Genomic DNA, 11,838 nt, shown 5'->3' on the forward strand with positions numbered 1-11,838 from the left:
ACTGAAGGAGAGTATGTTGGTCCCACCTTACTACACTTTTCCACCACCTGAGCTGCTTGGAGAGGCTGAACCTCCCGTCCTAGGGATCACTACTCCTTGGACTAAAAGGCAAGTCCCCAAATATGGAACATGCAAAGGTCACTCCCTCAGAGCTGGCTTTCACAGGTAATGCTTCAAAAATGCTGCCCTGGAGCTTTAATTGTTGCACAGCCGCTCAGAGGGGTCAGACATACGGCAGCGTGTTCTCTGGCTGCCTCTCTAAAGGTTTCACATAGCTAGGGCTGTATTTTTATCTGCTCCTGGCATCCCTAATTTTAGCCAGCTGCCAGCCAAAGCACAGCCTCCCCAGCCACAAGCTAACCGAGGCTGGTGCCCGTGCCACCGAGCACCCATGGGCGCAGGGGCCACCTGCCACCGCTCCCAGCCGGTCCCTGCCGGCATGACATCGCAGATGTTTTGGCAACTCAGCTGTGCAACTTGTATGTCAAGGGCAGACAGGGACATGAGTGTGTCTGTGTGTGTGTGTGTGTGCTGCCCCAGGCGCCTGGGACTGGGCAGGGGCCACATGGCTAAGCTGTCCTTTCTGAAACAGAGACTGACAGTGTAGTTTGGGGGCTGTCCTTGTCCTTGACAAAAGTGAGGCTGTTGCTCCCTAGTTCTCCTTCTGGCCTCAGAAAATCTGCTTTGAAATTGAAGGCTGGATGTTGCTGTGAAGCTGATGCAGGGCAGAAAGCTGGGTGCTTTAAGTGGGTGCTGGAGGAGGGAGGCATGCTTGGTGTTAAGCCCGTTCACCTACACGTGTCCATGTCATTCCTATGCCTCTGGCTCTCAGGAACAAGCCAGATTTCTCCAGTTTCTGACCCAAGTGAGTGTAAGCCAGCACCTCTGGAATCCCAGAGAGTTCAGGATGCTGCAGGCAAGAGCTGGGAGCTCCCACCCTGCATCCACAGGAAGGATCAGCGAGTCAGGGCCCTGGGGGAACAGAGTGGTCCTTGAGATAAGAAAGACCTTTTCCCCAAGGAGTGAGCAGAGAGAAATAAGAACTGAAGAAAGCTTTAAATATACACAGCCCTCCTTGCACTGGGTTCGAGGTGTCAGAGGTCTGCTAGCTGATGGCAGTGTCTCCTGCCAGGGCCGAAGAGGGTTCCCAGAAAAAGAACATATCATGTACAGCAGCTGGCCTTCACCGGAGCTGTGTCAGAGAGCACGCAGGAATGAGCACCATCAGCACTGCTCAGGAGGGAGCGCTGACCCTCCGGGGTGCTGGGAGGGGAGGAGCGACTGCCTGGGAATTGAGTTCTTGGTTGCTGCTCGCTCCATTTCCTTGGGCAAGTTTTTTTTTTTCCTCATGTATGTAGGTAAATCCCAACGTGCAAAGGGAAAAAATAAAAAGAAAGGAGAACTTGGACCTTGCTAAGTCACTTATTTCCTAGCCCGTGGATTTCGTGTCTGGTTGCCTGTTATTTAGGGACAGAGGCTGCAAAAGGACCTATTTGGTCATCAGATTCAGAATTGTGTCATTCAGTCTCTGTCACAAAGCAGTCAGTGTCCATTTAAAACTCATGGGACTGTTCTCCCCTTCCTCCTCTGGTGATTAGGGACTTTGTAGTTCCAGACTTGTTTTATTCATAGCCCATTTGTCCTTAGGCTTTGCGCTTAAATAGCTCTTCTCCCTCCCGGGTGTTTAAAAGGAATTATCATATCCCCTTTCCATTCTTCCCACAAAAGAAGTTCAGGCACGAAGGAAGGGCAGTCATGGTCTTTGATTAGTTTGGTTTTAGATGAAGGGCATTGGCAGACCAGGCTCTGGAGTAAGGTCAGGGTGGGCGAGCATGGCATGGCCATCCCTACCCGGTCTGCCTCACAGGGCAACAGCTGCCCCAGCTTGTGGTCAGCTCCTGCAAAATGTCAGGGTCCGGGGCAGGGAACTTGAAATGGTAACTACAAACACCACACATGTCCTCTGAGTAGGTGAGTGTGAGCTCAAGCTAGCCCTTCTTGGGCCCTTCACTCAGGATAAGGCCTGGAAAAAATTCTCCATCGTGAGCCTGGTGAGACAATGGAACAGGTTACCCAGAGAAAACATGGATGCCCCATCCCTGGAAGTGTTCAAGGCCAGGCTGGAGGGGCCTTTAAGCAACACGGTGTGATGATCCACCCCGAAGAGGAAGTCACACCTCATTTAGTGAAAGGTGTCCCTGCCCATGGCAGGAGGGTTGGAACTAGGTAGTCTCTAAAGTCCCTTCAAATCCAAACCATTTTGCATTTGTATGAAAGGCGTCTCATTATACAAAAATGAGACCCTGCCTCCTGAGAACCAGCCCAGCAGAAAGACACTGGGAACCCTTGCTGGCACTTTTAGGGGAACCTGACTAGCATGGCAGGATGGCAAGACCAAAGAGGATGGATTTTTCCACATTTTTCCTCAATTGCATTTCTGACAGGAGGGGTGGCTCAGAAATTTCTGAGTCTCCATCCATCTCAAGGTCTTGCATAGAAATGGGCTCAAATTGCACCAGGGGAAGTTTAGATTGGATATTAGGGAAAATTCCTTCATTGAAAGGGTGGTCAAGCCCTGGGATGGCTGCTCTGGATAGTGGTGGAGTCGCCATGCCTGGAATTATTTAAAAGACATATAGATGTGGCACTCAGATATGGTTTAATGGTGGGCTGTGCTGGGTTAATGGTTGGACTTGATGATCTTAGAGGTGTTTTCCAATCTAAATTATTCCATGATTCTAGCACATCTACAGAGGTTGTCTGCAACAGCTGGACTGTGATAAGAGCTCCACACTTCAGGGCCAAGAAAGGCCACAAAACCTGAGCAGACTTGGCCTTGTACTCTGCCAGCAAAGCAAGCCCAAGCTCACAGGGGTCTGCCATGTCTCCAGGAGACATTTGCATTCTTTAGATCCCCTCCCCAATCATAATTTAGCAGATGAGAAAGGTGCCTTTCAAAGCACATTTATGGCTGTGAAAGTGGGGTCTTAGGAGAGATGCTGCTCATGCAGTCTGTCCAAACTCACTTCTTGGAACTGACAGAGGAACTTCAAAGGAAGAAACATGTCAATAATAGGTAATTCAGCCTTGGAAATTATTTTGGCCACAATTACACAGAAAAATCAAGGCACACATTGTCCCTAGATGTCAATGTGCCCATCTGTGAAACAGGGAGCTTTCTGTAACCTGTTTTTGTGACTGGCTTGTCAGTGAGTGAAACCCCCTGGGTGCTATTGCTAAAAACCTGTACTCTGCTGGCTGTTGCTGAGTTGAGACCTACTTACATGGCCTCAAATGGGAAGTAATCAATGCACAGTTTTCCTTTTTCTTTTCCTTCCTCCCTTCCTTATTTTCTACATTGACTTATCTGTAGTGGAAGCACTTCTTTTGTAGACATAGAAGCCAAAACACCTCTTTTATTACAGGCTCTTGCACACATACCTATCCAGACAGATGTCCCTCATCTCTCACCTTGAGGACTTGCTCTGTAAGGACCCAGAGAACTGAGAATTTCTGTGACAGTCATTGAACATGTCTTGTCTATCCATATTTATACTCATACCTCTTCACTAAATTGTGTTGAGGCACTGTCCCATAAATATTTTTTCAAAGAAAATGTCTGAAATCTGAGTTTTTGAAACAAACAGAAAAGGGTGGTTAAAGAAAGGGCTTTGGTTTATATTTCTATTTTTGCTGATATTTTATATATTTTTAAGATTTTATATTTTTATACATAGAGATGGGGATAAAGTAGAATCTCGTCTCCTGATTCCTATGGATTTTTGGGATAAAGTATACAGACCTAAACTGATAAAACTTTATTCTGTGTTGCATCAGAAGCAGAAAGAGACTTTTTGCTATGTATTACATGGCTCTGACCTCTTATGGGAATATCTGCTCTCTAGAGAGTTCAAGACCATATGAGTGAAACTACCCCCAAACCAGCTGATCTTGTACTACTTTTTCCATCCTGAGCTGGAAGCTGCAGTAGTTTCAGCACTTGGAAATAAATTAATTAGAAGGTAGAGCTTACATACAGTTTAATCCTTGCCTTTTACTGGACTCAAAATCCTTCTTTCCCTTACACACCACAGGGAGATACTGGCTGTGTTTCCACGTGTTACAGAATTGGCCAAATATGTTCAGGAGTTTCACTTTGTTCTGCCATTTATTGCTAGAGGCTGGACTGATCCTAGGCCTCATCTGGAGAGGGGAGTACTACATCCCTCTTCTCTTGCCTCTATCCCTCTTCTCTTGCCTCTTATCAGACTGGATTGTGCTACAGCACAAACTTTCGGTCTAGGGGCACTGTTGCATTGAAGGGACCAAAATATCTGGGCTTGATGAGCCTCTCTTTTTTAAGGATATTACACATGCACACAGATGGCAAGGGAAGAATGGCAGGGGAGCTGGGACTGAGGGAGTTTCAGCAGAAAGAGGATAGCAGAGTGCATCACAGGCAGCCTGCTATGATAGTGAGAACCCCTCAGCTGCTGAGGAGAGCTTCTCAAGTGCAAAAGGAAAGCCCCTAACACCAATGCTCATTTATTCTTGCTACATGATTCCTAGAGACAGGGGCTGGCCCGCTGAAAGGCCAAACTACCTATTTAGGATATTCAGAGATGAGAAGGAGAAGGTCTTAGAAGTGATGGTAGGAGACAGGGTGAAACACAGTAGAGGAGATAGAGAGGAGGAAAAAAGCAGAACAGGTATTTCTCAGCTTCTTTCCCCTCTTAACCCTTCTTCGTTAAAGTTGAGACCATTTAGGACAAGCAGATTTTTCTTTTACTTGTCTGTTAAACAACTATTGTGATTGCTTGGCTTTTTTGTCTTCTTCACTGTGCTCACCTCATGGAATGTGCAGAGTTCTTACAAACATCCCCACAGGGTAGGAATGGCTGCTGTTATCTCTGGGACTGCTTGGATCAAACTCTGCATTGCCCTGTGGAGGCTTTTCCCTACTCAAGGTGTAGGTGCTTTCCAGTAGCCAGCGGTGCAGAGTGGAGTCATAGGAGAAAGGAAAGGAACCCTTAAACCTGAGCTGTGAAACAGCCTGTGCTCATGATATCTCTGCCCAGGGTTGTCTTAGAACAATCCTTCCCCAACTCTTTTCCATCCTAGCCAGAAAGCAGTAGGCATCTCAAATCAGTTCTTTTGCTATTTTTCCTGACAGACCAACCCAACAGCCCCCATCTTTCCAATGTGGACCTGAGGGGCTGGCACTGCCACCTCTGGAGCTGTTGTCATGAACTAACAATGGTCCAAAGAAGCTGCCTTTGCTGCCAGAGGAGTTCAGTTGTCTCTGGACCCTGCTGTCACCAGGTGGCACCCAGCAGTGTAGGTGGTAAGAGCTGTTAGGACTGCTTCATAATGATAATCACCTTCATTCCCCTTCTAAACTGGAAAGTGACCCTGGGCTGCGTGGGAATTTGTTGATCCAGTACACCTGGATACAGGGAGCTGAACACTCCATGTGCTGTGCCAAATGCAATATCAGCTTGATGACATCATCCCTTTTCTGGTGACAGTGGGTGTGCATCCTCAGCTTTCAACAGTGTCAGTCAGTCCTACATGCTTCTCTTCTTTCTTGGGAAGGAAATTTTTCTTATATCACTTCTTGGTTGCTGTGCGTAGTTATGGTTTAGTAAAGTCCTTAAATAAGTGCTTAACTTTACTTATGTGCTATCATGTTGTCAGTTTGATTTCCTGAGTAAATGAGAGCCTTGTGATTCTCTTCTCTCTCCCCTGTCTATCAGCTGCCTTCCCTAATAAGCTTTTTACCTATTGGCCCTTTTAAACCAAATTTTCCAGAGTAGTGATGTCAAACATAATGAAGCTATTGCAAGTTTTATGAAGTGCAAAGACTTGGAAGGGAAAAGACTGAAGTGCCCTGAAAGAAGGAAATGTTGCCATATGAGCTCAGCCCCCATGGAATTTCAAAGGACCCAGTTAAGAGAGAGCCTCTTGTGTTCTTCACTCCTGGGAGAGGCCCCAGTCAGAGCTTGCACTGATGAGCTACATATTTCAAGGAAGCCATGGTGGATCTCTCTTGCTCTTTTCTTTGGTGTCTAAGGTAATTCTTCATGTCTTTCATCTTTGGAGTTGTACATTTCTTACAAGGCACGTGTGAGAGAAGCAGAAAGGATGGACTATTTGGGGGTTTTCTGGACTTAAATTCTTTAAGCCCATGTGCCCAGACATGCATGTCCATGAGACAATCTGATGTAACCACCCTTAACCACCAGCTCAGACCTTTGCTTTGCTCCACACCTGCCTGTGTGTTGGATGGAGGCTCACTTTTATTCCTAAGGATGGAGACTGATGATATTGTGTGGAAGGGGGCTAAAGACACACTGTATTGCCAGGCTGTGAAAGCAGCATGTCTCAATGTAAAACAGCACCAAAATTGTTAGTAAAGTTATAGGGATAAACATGAGGGACTCTAGAAAGGAGCATCTTATCACAGGCAGCACCCTGTGCTGGGAGCCTCTCAAGACAGCTGGCAGGGAATAGTGAGGGCTGGAGTATTTACCTCTTAGATACTGCATTTCAGGCGTAAAGGATCTTCAGCACTCCAATCCCTGACCGCTCTACTGAAATTAGATATGTAAAACCTTCCTGAGTGAACTTTTCTCAGGTTTGGCTGGAAGGAGAGCCCTGTCACTGCTCCTGTACCTACAGAGCAGCTCACTACTCTAAGGCTTGCTCAAATTACAAGAGGCCTGGGTTCGGTTGCTGACTGCTTCCAGGAATAATGATCCCAGGCAGTTCATCTCACAGGCAAACAGCTCCACATCTCAGTCAAGGAGCCACTGCAGACATTTCTTTCCTTCTCCCTGTGCTGGTGAACATGCAGTGAAGTCCAGCAGGTGAACGAGCTCTGACAGGGAAAATTAAGAGTGACCCCCTATGGTACAGCAATCATGGCTTGAACTGAGGGAGTTGAACGCTCTCACAAGAAGGAGCAGATTACAACCTGGCTTGCCCACTCCTTTCAGAGTGCTCCCATGGTTAAATCAGTACAGAAATTGGAAACTGTAGCACCATTCTGGCCTGTGTCCTATGCAGAATAGAACATATCTTCTCTGTTGCATTCTGAGACCCTCTCCCCTTCTGATTCCCTCTGGGTGACAGAAGCAAACAAGTGCTCAGTCTGCAGATTTCTCTTGTGCTTGGGCTGTCAGATTGCTGCTGCTGCTGCAGTTCCCCGTCCAGGGGAGGGACTGTTCTCAAACCGTGATACATGCACTGAATCAGCACTGCAAGTGCTTTGGAAATTTTGAGGTCAAAGCCACAAGTGCCAGTTGATGTGTGGCACAATTAGCTGGAAACTGAGCATTAGGGGACTGGAGGACTACAATTATGTAAAGTCTGCTGCAGGTCTAGCCCTCAGTCTCTTGCCCAAGGTCACATAAGAAGTCCATAGCAGAGAGCAATTGGAAACCAAATAAATCACCAGAATCCTAAGCTAATGTACTCATGGCTGAATACAATCCTGAAAAAGAAAAGCTAAAGGCCGTATTATACTGCAGCTGTCGCACCCTTGATAGCATGGGTAATGGTGTCATGAGGACTCAAACTGATGGTAGACATCAGACCATAGAGTCATGGAAACATGGAATGGCCTGGTTGGAAGGGATCTTAAAGGTAATCTAGTTCCAAGCCACTGCCATGGACAGGGACACCTTCCACTATGCCAGGCTGCCCAGTACTCTATTCAACATGGCCTTGAACATTTCCAGGGATGGGACATGCTTCTGTCCCAGGTTTCCCATCCCAGGTTTCTATAAATATGTATCTAGTAACTGTTTGACACCTATCAAGCACAAAATAGCTATCCTATTAAACAACAATGTGATTATACTATCAACAATACTCATTTCAGCTAAAGTTCAAGCACTATTTTTTCTTTTCTTTGCCAAATGTTATCTGATCACTCATCTGCAGAAAGTAACCATTGCCTGACGGGTGAGTAAAATCTGGTTAGTTTTTGGACCTTTCTTTCTGGCAGTCATCAGGCTTGTTGAGGAGGTCAGCAGACCTTGAACTTGACACTGAACTTTTTTGGGTCCTAGTCCTCAGCAAGCATATTTTCTTATTCACATTTCCTACACTCTCAGGGCTGCAATGCATTTTCTCTCTGGATCTGACAAATAAAGCTGAAGTGTTTCTTCTGCAGTTCTGAATTCACTTTCTTTTCAAGTGTGTCTTTTAGTTAAGAGGGAATATTTGCAAGCTCCTGGTAAGAAATATGCACCTAACAATCGAGGCTTGCAGCTGTATGATTCCCTGGATTACAGCTACAATACAAGAAAGAATGCTACAAATCTACATTGTCACTTTTACCATGATTTATTTTACTGAGGATTAATGAATCATTCGTTCATGAAAGAATTAACAACACTCTTTTTCCAGCACAGAAGAGAATGGTTGCATTAACAAGCAGCTATAGACTGATTCCAAGCAGGCAACCAAGTGTCAGAAAAACAAAAAGGGATTTAATGCTGCACCAGCAGGGAGCTTTTGAGATGGGGAGCTAGGACACCCATTTGCTGCACAGCTTGATAAGGTTTCTTGGCTGACTGCTCCTAGTGGGATAAAAAATGGGACTCAGTCCAGAATACAAGTGGGATACTGGCTTGCACAGAATGAGAAAGGATCAAAAAATTTCAAGCTACAGACTCAGGTGCTGAGATTTGGGAAAGCTGAGCAGAGCTGAGTTCGTGTTTCTGAGGTTCTCAAGGTTACTCGCTGTTGCCTGAGTTTCTGACAGACAGTCCAGAAAAGCTATTTCCCAGCAAACTGAGAAGAGCACAAAAGAGGCTTTTTCCTGGACTTTGCAGAATTCAGGCAGGGGCTAACTGAAATCCAACTAAACAAACTTTTGGACACCCAACCTCCCCTGCATGAGACCATTTGACTCTCCTGTCCTGTGGCTCCTCTCCACGACTCTGAGCAGTGCTGACCCCGACTGGGACACGCAGCAGCACTTACCTCCAGGACCATCTCTGTCATCTGGAACTGCTTCTGGGAGACCTTGTCAGAGCCCACAGGCTCATGGAAGAGCAGGCAGAGCATGTCATACTTCTTCAGTGCCTGCTTGTAATTCTTCTCGTTCAGGTCGATCACTCGGTCTTTCCCATCGTAAGTAGGGAAGTTCAGTCCCTCTTCTGCCTTGCAGCAGAAAAGCAGGTAAAAACCTGCCAGGATCCAGCAAATTGCCTTCATAGGGGCACCCTTGGAGTGCAGCAAAGGGTGGGTAAATGTCCCCCTGCTTCTAAATTTGAGAAGAGAGGGAGACCAAAGACTCCAGGTGAAGTTTGAACTAAGTTTCTCTTAGTTTCTCTTTCTCTCTGCTGCTTTCCTAGACTTGAGCCCAAACACTGCAAGGCTGGTCGGGAGCAGCAAACTTTGCTGTCCTGCACTCACAACAAAGAGAGAGACAGACGGGAGAAGCTGTCAGGCCAAGCCCTGGATACCTTACATAGCTGTGTCCAGCTCCCGTGTCATTAGGAACTCCATTTTTAGGAAGCAGTTGTTTCAGGCTAAAAATAAACCCTGCAATGAATAAAAAGGACAGATATGACACCATTGAGGGACTTGCTGGCACTCTGCATCATCTGAGAGAGAGGGAGTGGGCAAGAGGGAGGGAGTGGAAGATGTCAGTCCTCGGAATATGCAGGCAGGGTTTGAGAAGGGACAGACTTCACTTGCACAGGGAACCAAGGCACAGGCTGTCCTACTAGAAATTGACAAAAATAGAAGGTATTTACTGCAATTTATAATAAGGGTATCTCTCTTTATATTCCTTTGGGCATCACAGTGATTAAGCTTTTGATAACAGATCTCAGGTTAAACAGTTTCAGAGCCTCATCTGCACCACTAGAGGAAAAGTCCTGTTTCCTCAGCAGCAAAGGAGGTGAACACTCCTGGGACTTCCTTCTCCTGCCTGAAGCACCATTTGGAGCTGCTAGCTGACATTCAAGGTGTTTCTGAAGCACATTCTCTCTTGTGGGGCAGCAGAATTGCTGGCCCTTGGACCTGCAATCCAGAAGCAGAGGGAAGCTTATGTCACAGCTTTCTGAAGCACGTTCTCTCTTGTGGGGCAGCAGGAGAATTGCTGGCCCTTGGACCTGCAATCCAGAAACAGAGGGAAGCTTATGTCACAGCCTCCTATTTTCACAGCAGTTCCCAAGCCACATCCATTGCTGGAGAGTGGTTGTGCCCAAGCGAGTGTCTTGGGGCAGGAGGCAGGGCTGTCCTCAAGAGGACAGTCAGATGGTTCTTCATGTCCCAGGGATGGTGGCCAGTTCCTCCTTCTGTGGGAGCTGAGCACCAGCTGCTGCTTTGCTGTATCACCTGCACGGCGCTGCTGGGGGAGAGCGGTTCAGAGGCACAGTCCCTCAGCTCTTCCCTCCTCTGACCACGGTGTCACCTCTGACCCATGACTGGCAGCAGCAGGCAGGTGGAGGCAGGCCAGCTGGCCACAAGCCAGCCCTGGGGCTGGCATGGATCCACTGGAAAAGGCCTGCTGAAGGGCTGGCAGAGAAGAGCTTGACAGGGGGCACGGCTCCCTTCCCCCTGCCAAAGTGATGTGCAGACAAGTGGCCTTATCAGGTCTTTTCCTTGCATGCTGCTCCATCACAGCTTTGCTCCATCCACACCAGGGAAGAGACAATATTCCTTCTTAATGCAGTTGTTTCCGTTTAATTGTACATCTGGGATTGTTTCAACATTTGGGGAAAAAGGTGAGCATTACTTAGCAATTACAGAATCATAGAATTGTTTGGGTTGTAAAAGACTCTGAAGATCATTGAGTCCAGCCATTAATCAAACACTGCCAAGTCCACCACTAAACCATGCCCCTAAGCATCACATCTACATGTCTTTTAAATACCCCCAGGAATGGTGACTAGAACACTTTCCTGGGCAGATTAAACACATCTCCTGGCTGACTTAGGAGAACACATCCTTTCACTTCTATGTCACTTTTCACTTCCCACCAGAACAGCCCACAACGTACTGACTGAAACCCTCCGGGTAATAGTTTCCAAATCTGTCTAATTTCCAAAGCCTTTTCAGAAATTTGACATTTGCTGTCAAATTAAAGTCCTAATGACAAAGCCTGAGGAATATGGGTAAAAGCCAAAGAAAGACAAGCCTCCAAAATACACTTCTCAGAGGCAGACTGCGGGGGCAGTCATTTTTAGAGGGAAAGGTGAGTCTGAATTGCCTTTAGTGGGAGACACAAGTCTTGTGTCACCATGGGTGGCAATGGCTGGTTAGGTTTATGCTGAGTGTTTGGGATGTAAAACACAAACCCAAGTTTGAGGGATGATTAGGCATACATTAGGCTGGCTGCTTGCCTTTGAAGGACTCCCATGGATCTGGGGTGCAGGAGCAGGCTTCACTGGTGTCACAACGTGTTTTAAAGCAGGAGCACATTAGACAGGGTGTGAAAATGAAATGTTTGCAGCTACTTCAAAAATTGGCTTATGAGGCTCCTGACCTCCTTTATTCTTGTAGATCTTCAGCAATTGCTCCACTTTGATATTGCTCAAGCTATTTCTGATGCGCTTTTTCTCTAGTCTGAATAACTTTTTAATCTGCCTAAAAATAGATAGAATCTAAATGTAATTTTCTCCTCTTTTTTTTTTCTATCAAAAAAGGAACAAAAATGCTTCTTATTCACAAAAATTGTTGCTTTGTTAGCCCCACATGAATCTTGTTTATCTGCTTGTGGCATGAGTAGCAAATATTTGTGATTTTTTAGGCTTCACCTCTGCATGAAAGGGAATTCTTCCAGCAGACCAACCCTGGATGTCATGGTCCCCAGAG

General features: G+C 46.5%; 1 protein-coding gene across 1 annotated transcript in view; it reads right to left on the reverse strand.

The window, feature by feature from the left end:
• The window catches only part of CASQ2 (calsequestrin 2), a 33,861-nt gene extending 24,408 nt beyond the window's left edge, over positions 1 to 9,453 (reverse strand). Inside the window, exon 1 of the mRNA XM_041463755.1 lies at positions 8,995 to 9,453. Within this exon, the coding sequence (XP_041319689.1) occupies positions 8,995 to 9,228 (234 nt within the window). The 5' untranslated portion in view covers positions 9,229 to 9,453. The remainder of the gene's footprint in view (positions 1 to 8,994) is intronic.
• Between the last annotated feature and the right edge of the window lie 2,385 nt (positions 9,454 to 11,838).

Source organism: Pyrgilauda ruficollis, unplaced genomic scaffold (genome assembly GCF_017590135.1).
Source record: "Pyrgilauda ruficollis isolate IOZ18807 unplaced genomic scaffold, ASM1759013v1 scaffold17, whole genome shotgun sequence".
In the NCBI taxonomy this organism is placed as follows: domain Eukaryota; kingdom Metazoa; phylum Chordata; class Aves; order Passeriformes; family Passeridae; genus Pyrgilauda; species Pyrgilauda ruficollis.